This window comes from Egretta garzetta, unplaced genomic scaffold, assembly GCF_000687185.1.
Source record: "Egretta garzetta isolate BGI_Z169 unplaced genomic scaffold, ASM68718v1 scaffold329, whole genome shotgun sequence".
Classification (NCBI taxonomy): Eukaryota; Metazoa; Chordata; class Aves; order Pelecaniformes; family Ardeidae; genus Egretta; species Egretta garzetta.
The window spans coordinates 6020194-6029609 of record NW_009269999.1 but is presented as its reverse complement, the minus strand read 5'-3'; the positions used below and the strand labels follow the sequence as shown (position 1 = coordinate 6029609).

Sequence of the window (9416 nt, the reverse complement as noted above, 5' to 3'; positions counted from 1 at the left end):
TGCTGAACTTGTTACAGCTTGTCAGCATTTTTGGCGTACGAGGGGGCCCAAAGCACGATGCAGTGCTCCCCAGTGGTGTCACAGGTGCTGGATGGAGGGGAAAGGCCTCAATTTCCGCCTCCACAGCCAAGTTGGAGCTGGGAGTGGAGGGCTTGCAAGGTCACCCCACCATGGAGCGGTGCTCTCCTCTGCTCTGGTTTGAGAGCTGGTGGCAGTGGCTGCCTGGGGCTCCTGCCAGGCTCTGGCACGTCCCCAGTGCTGCATGGCATCTCTCTCTGGCTCCCAGGGGTTCGGGCTGCCGTTCCTGCAAAGTATAGCAGGGCCTACACCGAGGGGAAGTTCTCCACGTGTGAACAGCGTGGGCACGTTGGGGAGAGGCAAAGTGGGACAGGCAGGAGGCGCCGAGCTGGAGGGGGCCAGCAGGCCCCCTGGGATGGGCTGGAAATGCCCATAGGGTTGGTTGGTGCGTGGATGCTTCTCTTGCTCTTCTTCTGCTGACGGTGGACCTGTTTTCCTCCGACTCAGGGTGATGAGTGCAGCATCTGGAGCTGCAGGGGAGCAAGGAGAGATTCCCACGGGCCTCTGAGAAGGAAAAGGCTCCCACACACACCTGTGGGAGGTAGGCTCAGCGGGAAGCCGTGTGGGATAAGTGGCTGCGCGTTGCCGAATCCGTGCCCACCTGAGCATCGGAGCCGAGGGTGACGTGAAGTTCCACCTCCTCTGAGGGAACTGTGGGGGAAGGCTTCGCTGCACTGTCTTTTGGCGAGAACTACAGCCAGCCCTTACCCTGCAAACGCTTTCTAACAGCCATTGATGAAGAAATTTGTACCCTCTTTGATTCTGGGCTTTAGCCAGAGCTTATGTGGCTGAGAAGCGGGTCTTAGGCAATGAACAGGAGCTTGCCCGCTAGCAGCGGTGAGTCTCTGGAGAGCCCCAGCTTCAATGAGAGAGGTCTCCTGAGGTGGGCACACGCTGCTGGGCTCTGCCCACAGTGATGCTGGGAGACACGGGCATGGCCAGGTGACGGACGCGTCCACAAAATGGCAAGAGAGCCCACCTTGTCCCCAGGACAGGTGAGCCCTGAGGGGATTTGAAGAAAAAGAGGGGTGAGCCCCTGAGCTCTGGCCTCCGGCAGTACGTTAGTCCCCTGTGTTTTGCAAGCGGGCTTATTTCTGTACCTTGTAATTGCCTTACAGGAGGGTGGAGTAATTGGCTCCAGAGCTGACAGAGACAAGTGCACAATACGTGCATCCGGGCCATGGATGGGTAATTCTTTTAATTGGGCTGATAAAGAGATTGGGGTTGATCAGATAATGGGTGGTTAGGATTAAATTTCCTTCCTAGGTGGCCCGTTTTTTGTGCTGTGAGTGAACAGCACGGTTTACCCTTTCCAGGGGATGACTTGGGGAAGGACTGAAAGTGCTGGGGACAAAGCCCTCTTCTTGCTGTCCCCCGTGCTGTAGAGGTGGGATGCTGAAATGGGTCTTCCCTGTGGGCTTTAAGGTCTTTAACACATCCCCCTTCAGAGGAGATGTGTGTGATGGTCAGCTCTGATGTGGCAACGTAAGCGGGGAGTGTAGCCACCATCAGGACAGCCGGTGGGCTGTTGCCCTGCAGAAAGCATGGGACCACATTTTTGGCTGTGATCCTTTGGCAGGCCCAGCGCTGGAGCCTGCACGTGAGCCTGGGGGCGCCTGCCATTGCCTCGGGGAAGGTCTGTGGGTGGCATGGCGTGTGGGTAAACGGCACTCGAGAAACTGAGCCAAGCACCCGCCTACGTCTTTCTGGGACGTCGCTTGTCACCATCGTTCTCGCAGCTTGACGCTCACACCCATGTGAAAGCTGGGGGAGATGTGCTGGTGGGATGGTTGCCCAGCCTTCCTCATCCGCACTGTGTGGGGGCGGTACTGCCATGTCCCCTCGAACCTCCTCGCCCTTGGCTGGTGAGTGGGCCCAGCCAGGGCGCAGGGCTTTGGGTTTGCTTTCCCTGAGCATGGGTGTGGTAGAGGGGCTGTGTGGTGGGGTAAGCCCCTGGTAGACAGGAGTGAGGAGCCTGAAGTTTGCGATCTGCATGCTGGCAGGCTGAGAGCCATGCTTACCTCAGGACAGGCTTTTTCACAACGCACCTTGCTGCCAGCAGCTATTGAGCAATACTCCTCCTACTCCTCCTCCTCTTCCTCCTCCATGCGTGCAGCTTTTGCGCGCCTCTAGCTCTGAAACCTTCCACCCTTTGCTCCCCATCCAGCTCACAGTGGTATCAGCTGGGCCTGGGCCAGTGACACGCGTGGGCGTCCCCAGCTGTCCCCTGCGGTGACACCTGGGCTTGTTTGCAGGGCAGGTGGGATGTGCTGGGAAAGCTGTTCCCGCTGCCGTGTTTGCTCTGTGCTTTCTGTGCTCCTCCCGTGGGGCTGGGGGGATGAGAGAGGGAAGGATCAGAGTGCAGGGGGCCCGGCTGCTCCTGGGGACTGGGGCCTGCCCTGCGTGGTCCCTACTTGCCTCGTCTCTCCAGCCCCGGGCACCCGCCTGCAGCTCCCCTGCCCTCCCCAGGCCAGAGCAGGGGCTGCCGCAGCACCGTGCGCCTGCACTGGAGAAGGTGGCAGGACCTCTAATCTGCTTAGGAGTTGGAGCATCCCTTCCAGGAAACCCCGTAATCTCCTCAAGGGGCTGAGAGGAGGGAGGACAAGGGAGCTCTTCACTCCTTTGAACGAAAATGACTGGAAGAGAGAAGGGCAGTGGAGGGGTAGGAGGGCACTGGGAGTGGGCAAGGGTCTTTGCAAGGAGGCAGTGTTAAGAGGGGAGAGGCAGAGCCATGGATGTTGCAAGCCGGGGAGTTTGGGGGCTGTTTGACTGCGTGGTTCCTCTTGGGGGCCAAGAGCAGGAGCTCGTAGGGCGAGGCCAGCCCTCCGGGATGAGGGGCTGCTCTCGTGGAAGGCAACCTGAGCTCCGGCAGGGCGGTGGGGGATGCAGCGTAGGATTTCCTTCTCATCGTGGTGTCGTGCCTGAGGAGCTGACAGTCTCCCCAGAGACTCGGCAAAGCCTCTAAATATAACTTCCAGCTCTGCTCTCAGTGGAGCTCTGGTTTCTTTTTCCCAGGTGACTGGGTGAGCTGAAGCTCCTGAGTTAGCTTTCAGCCACACGTTTGCTTGTTTGCTGGCTCCTGTAAACGGGTGCTGACTTTGAGATGCTGAGCTCAGGAGCAGAGCTAGGTCTGCGGCTTAGGCTCCTTGACCCCATAAACCATCCTTTTCGGAAGAGATGGGGACTGGCAGGAGGTGACTTGCTTCTGCTGGAGACTTTTAGAAGTAGGGACTCTGGTGCAGGACCTACTCAGGGACGTGGACAAGGTGTGGAAATAGGGGAAACCTGTCCTGCTGGTTCTTGAGCTGGCACCATGCTCCGAGGGACTAAGTGCCTCTGTCTTTGCGATCCCAAGTCCAGGAGCTTTCCCCAGACCAGCTCTCCAGTATTACAAAAGTAATACCCCATGTTTCTGTTGCAACTTGCAGGCCTGGCAGCAGCTGCAGTCCCTCTTTAGGAGCCGGGAGGCTTTTTTCTCTGCCCCATCGGGACATCAGGTGGAGGGTAAAGCTCTGCCAAGGCAAGCGATGAGGCTGCAGTGGCCAGGCCAGTGCCTGGGGGGATGGAGCCCTCCAGTTCGTGCCGTATGCCTGTGTTCACACAATCACAGAATGGCAAGGGTTGGAATGAACCTCAGGAGATCATCTAGTCCAACCCCCCTGCTAAAGCAGGGTCACCCATTAGAGCCAGCGTGGTTCTCCTCCTGCCTGTGGCTTAGGGGTTGATGCCTGGGGGTGTTAACTTTGTAGTTAACCGTGAGCTCTGCTCCCAGGGGAAACTCTTCCTCATCACGCTGGGGACTGACTGAGAGGACCTCTTCCCAGTCCCTGCTGTCCCAGACAGTAGGAGTTAATGGGCCTCCTGCCTCAGCCCTGCCTGCCGGGCAGGTTGTGCTGTCTGGGTTAGGCTGCCAATTCCAGTTTCTACCTGCAGCTGTTGCTCCCGTGCCTGGGAACAGCCTGCCCAAGCTCTGCCCATCTCACGGCCCTGCTGGTTCAGGGCCCGGGGAAACAAGCTGAGCATCCCCTGTCTCAGAGCAGCCCTGCCCAGCTGACAGGGACCGGCGGGGGCTGGGGACCTGCCTCTGGGGGATTGGGGGACACTGCCCAAGATGCGGGTGCAGGGCGGTAGGCACGTGGCACTGGTGTGGGAAGCCCCTCTCTAGGGGCAGACAGGGGTTTGGCCAGAGGTAGCCCCACCTTTAGCTGCCGCCCTGTCCTCCACGTGCCCCCGCGTCCGTGGGAGATGCCGTCCGTGGGAGATGCTGTCAGTGTGCCTCGGGCGGGCACGGCTGAGCTGCTGCTGCCGCTCCCCTGACATTAGCACAGGATGCCGTCTCGTGGCGGGCTCTAGCCACACCGCAGCCCGGTCCCAGCCTCATGGCGGGGCTCCCAGCCAGAGAGGCATGAAAATCCTACCTGGGACCGGCAGAGAAATGCTCAGTGTTTGCCCCTTCCCTGACCCCGCTCGCCCCATCTCCCTTCCACTGCTTGCCAGCTGCAGCTCGGCTCTCTGCGGGGTGGGTGGGCGCAGTCTCTCTCTGAAACATGCTGTGGCTTTGCAGAAAGTCATGTGGCCCTGCTAGCTGCTGTCCCAGGAAGTCAGGGGAGCTAACGAAGAGGCTCGATGCAGAGGGTTTTCCCCTCGTTTTGGCGCAGCTTGGCTCCCACAGGAAACGTGGGTGCCGGAACAGCCCATCCCTCGCTTACCGTTGGCAGCCCAGGTGTGGATCCGGACCCAGGGAGCGGAGGCACTCCTTCCTGCCTGCTCCCCCCTCAGCTGGGGGGTCCACCTCCTTCCCGAGGCAGGGCTGTCTGGTGGGATGAGGATGGAGAGTTGTGGGGCAGAAGTACCTAAGACAGCTCGGAGCCTCTTCTCCGGCTCCTGGCCCCCGCCTGTAGCCAGCGTGGAGAGGCAGCAGGGGGGCTGTGCAGTTTGGCCACATGCCGGCCCCTCCGTGTGAAAGTTCCCTCTCAACCAGATTATCTGTATCTCGTCCTGCCTTGCCACCCCAGCCCTGGCCGGGAGCCGCTCAGATCCAGCGCTAAGCCTCTTAGCGCCCAAGCTTGAGGTCACCACGCAAGGGGACGTGGCATGGGGCACTCTGGCAGCAGGCGCCCGGCAGCTGCTGCTGCTGAAATGTGACGGGGAGGGGGGGAGTGTTTTCTGCAGGGATTTTGCACGTGTTGGAGGCTGGCAGATGGTGGGATTAAGAGGCAGCGTGGCTCATGTCCCGTGAGAGCTGCTGGGGTGCACAGTCGGAGGCACCTGGCTGGGCTATGGATTGGCTTGGGGCCAGGAGATGCTCTGGCAGAGGCTGCCACTGAGGACCCCCTGCCTGGGCTCAAACAGCGGCGTTACCCACTCACAAGTTTTCTTGTCGTTGGAACGATGGAGGAAGCAGATGTGGTGGGGGCGGGTGTTGGAGGGGTCCCAAGAAAGGCTCTCTCCCTCTGTGCTTTGCTCCCCGTCCCCTGGCTGGTGGTTGGTCTGGGCTCCCAGGGCTCGGTGCCTGTGCGCAGGGGCCAGAGGGTTGGGAGCGGGTGAGCTGCCCTGCCCAAAGAATGCTCCTCCGTGCAAAGCTTGGCGAGTGCCTTCATGATTAATTTGAAATTTAAATCCATGCCCGGTCGAGGTGAAGGCTGCCAGGAGCTGGGCCGACGCAGGGGAGGAGGGAGGGAAGCAGGGCTCCCTCTCTGTGCCAGCCTGGCCCTGGTCCCTGAGCCATGCACCCTGTGGAGGTGCAGCGCCTGGGCACCCTTAGGCTCTTGCAGCCAGCTGGGTTGGGCTGGAGGTGACTCTGGACTGGGTTACAATCCCAGAAGCCAAAGTGTGGTGCTTGATGTTTGCTGCCTGGCTCCAAAGGGAAAAAATTCCTTGCTGACCCCAGCTCCATGGGCACGTTGCCTGCATTGGCCTCCATGGGTGACAGCAGGGGCAGTGGCGTGGGTGCCATTGGGGCCCTTGGGTTCTGCAAACGCCTAAGTGGTGGGGAGAGCATGCGGGGTGGAGGGTTGGCACTGGGGCAGCAAAGCTGTGGAGGGGGAGGATGGTGCCACGTGCCCGGCGGCCAGGTGTGTTTATGGGGAGGGCTTGCTGACCACTCTCTTTGTGTCCCTAGACTCCACCTGCCCCACAAAGGTGTCTTCCCTTGTCTCCAGGGCAGCCAGCCCGGTCGATGGGGATCCAGGAGGATAAAGCACCGGCCGGCGGTGTATAAGTATGTGGTATTTTTATTGGCTTGCACAGGCTGTGCAGTCCCAGCAGCTGCCGCAACGTTTCTGCTCAAGAGCTCTTCTCCCTCCCACCCACGTCTTGCCCCACGTCACCCTCTTGTGTCTGCACTAACCAAGGCCACCAAAAGCCAGGCTGCCTGCCTGCTGCCTGTGTCACTAACCTTGTTCTAGAGGGCAGCTTGCTGCTGGACTTTCATCGGCTAACATGGCAGCTCCCATTTGCTGGTGTTTGGGCTGAAGGTCAGTTGAGGTCTTCCTCCTCCGTGTCCTAGCCATTGTAGACATGAGGGCCATAGCACCTAGACCCTGTGCATGCTGAGTGCTTTGAAGACCTAAGATGGCAACGCTGAGAGGGTGGTTTAGCCAAGTGGCCAAAGCAGCCTGGAGTTCAGTAGGGCTGGGGCTGCCAAACGTGGTGGGAAGCCAGGGCCTGGGAGGCAGTCATGATTGCTGGGACCTAGTTGCTGTGTGGGAGCCAATACTTAGGCTAGCCATGGTGTCGGGGCCTCGCAAGTGCTCCTGAGGAGGTGTGGAGGTAGGGACAAGTCCCAGGCCCTGTTCCCAGGCTATCTGTGCCATGGTCTTTGTGGAGCAGCGCATCAGCCTGGTCAGGGTTTGGCTGTGATCGTGTGAGTGCCATGCAGAAGCGCTGCGGTGGAAGATCCCCACTGAGGGCTGCTGCTTCCTGGCTTCTACTAAATGGTTTCTCTGGGTATCACCCCGTCTGCACGGCATCCTGGGCCTTTCTGAGTTTCCTGCTCGGTCTCCAGCTTGCTGGACCTTGTAGACACAAAAGTCTCATGTCCCAGTGCTGCTTGGGAGTCCCGTGGTTGGAGGTGTTCGGGGCGAGAGGCAGCGTGGGCTGGTTAGTGCTCTGCAGAGGCGAGGCGCGTGGGGTTTGGAGAGACTGTGGGTTGAACACCAGAGGGCATGGTCGCTCTTTGGAGCTCTTCAGTGTGCTGCTGTGCGGCTCTGGCCCTTTCCCTGGGGCTTCCTTCAGCTGGGTGTTGTGGCATGTCCCCTCTGCAGGGTTGCTGGCCTTGTCTCCTTGCTCCTGGTTTTGCTTTCCTCTTTTCCTCAAGGGAGGGCTTTGCAAAGAGTCCACATGGAGCTTTTTTTCTACTACCGTGGGTGAAGTGGCAGGTGAGCCTGCTGGCTTAAACTCATCAGCCCCTGCAGCGGGCTGGCTGATGCTCGGCAGCAAACCTCCAGCCAAGGCAGCTGCTAGCCAGCTCACTGCTGCGCGGGCTTGTGCATTGTGGTGGCACTCAGAGCCATGCAACGGCGCCCACCCAACCTCTGCGCCTGGAGCCTGGGTTGCTCCCCCGGCTCTGATGGTCTCCAGAGTTCCCTGGTGTCACCCTGTGGGAAGGGAAGCAGAGTGGGGTAGCCCTGGGCTACCAGTCTGCCGTGAAGTGTTAGCCTGCACGGGGAAGGGGGGAATGGTCTACCCTATGCACTGGCAGCGCCTCTTCCCCTGGGATCTCCTCTCTGAAGGATGGCGAGAGAAAAGAGCCTGTCGGCGAGGCTGCGGAGGCTGGCAGAGGTGGGGATGCTGGGATGAGAGAAGAAAAGGAAGCACCTAAGAGCAGATATGCTGAGGGCATTTAGAACAAAAAGGGTGGAGCAGAAAAAAAAAAATCAGCTTCTCCTCTTGCCCTCCCATTTGTAGCAGAGGGACAAGCTGACGTTTAGCAAAACCAAGAAGTGACAGATTTAACATTGCTACTTTAATTTTGACATGAGATGGGGGAGAAAAAGACTTGGTAGCTCGCTGCCGGGAGGTGAAAAAGTGAAACCAAAGATTAGACTTGATGTCAGTAACAGGGTCACAGTTAAACCAACAAATGCCTTTCGGGTGGCAAGTCGGCATGTGCTTTGCTTAGTCACGGGGTCACGATGAAGGCTTGGGGCACAGAAACAGGAGGCATCTGTCTTGTCTTAGCCTCAGGCTTTGTGAGGCGGCGGGGGGAGCTCACTGGGGACCGGGTTTCTCGGGGATGCTGAGCAGTCTCCCCTTTGCAGACACCTGCAGGGGCTGCCACTTGTCATGCGGTTTCAGGTGCGTGGGACGAGGATCTCCTCGATTGGAAAGCCTTGCTCAGGGCTGCGTGGGGCTGGGAGCCTCTCGGCTCGGAGCGGTGGTTTCTGCTTGAATGCAGCAGACTGAAACCTGTGACGGCAGCACAGGGAGCCAAAGGTCTCCCTCGCCGCCCATTCGCCTGTGTGCATGTTTGCAGGGTGAGGGCTTAGTAAGTCATGGGGGGAAGGTTTGCCTGGCTGGCTTGAGGAGAGGGCTCTTGGGCTTCCCGCCCAAAGGGGAACCAGTGACCTGGTCTCTTGTTGGTCTGCTTGACTTGGAAGGGATTTTGGGGCTGGCTAGAATCTACCCTGGGCATCCCTCTGGGCTGTTTCTGTTTGCAAGTGCAGGTTGTGCTGGCCCAGGAGGAAGGTGGGACTGTGGTGGGGGTGAGGAGCAGCAGGTGGTGTCAGCGGGGGTCTCTGCTGTACCTGGACCGTGGGGGATGGGGGAAAGCAGGGTGGGCATGGGGCAGTTGGAGAGAAGCTCCCTTGGCGGGAGGAGGGGCTGGGGAGGAACCGCACGCGTCTCTGGATGGGCAGCTAGTTATAGCACGATTTTAATTTCCTCTTTGATAATTTCCACTAGGAAAACATCCTGCCGGTCCTACTCAGTGAGTCTTAACAGTGAGGCACTGGAGACTGTTCTGGGGGCCCTTCTGCAGCCTTTCCTCCTCAGCCCACCTCCTCCCGTGGTCGCAGCCAGCACCGCTGCCACCCCGGGTCTGCAAGGATGCCGGGAGCTGCTTGTGGCAGCTGACCCTTCCCTGGTGCTGGGAAGAGAGGTCCGAAGGACGTGTACCCTGCATAGGGAAAGGGGCAGAGCCCTCCGTCCTTCAGCAGCCACCGGGTTTGAGGGGAGGGAGAGCTGAGCAGGGGTGAACATCTCCCGCCTGCCCTGGGCATCTCCAGCTCCCCTTCCCTGCTGGCTGGCACTGTGAGAAAAGGGCCGAACGCAATCCCCACAGCAGCTTTGGTGGTGGGGAGGTTTGCTTACGTGTCCTCTCCCACCCCCGGCTCCCA

General features: G+C 59.6%; 1 protein-coding gene across 2 annotated transcripts in view; it reads left to right on the top strand.

Moving 5' to 3' along the window:
• Nucleotides 1–9416, top strand: part of DGKZ (diacylglycerol kinase zeta) — a 44232-nt gene that overhangs the window by 2464 nt on the left and 32352 nt on the right. Inside the window, exon 2 of one of the 2 annotated variants that reach the window (XM_035902906.1) lies at nt 6200–6298. The exons of the other annotated variant lie outside the window; for it this stretch is intronic. Within the exon in view, the coding sequence (XP_035758799.1) occupies nt 6200–6298 (99 nt within the window). The remainder of the gene's footprint in view (nt 1–6199; nt 6299–9416) is intronic. 2 annotated transcript variants of the gene reach the window in all.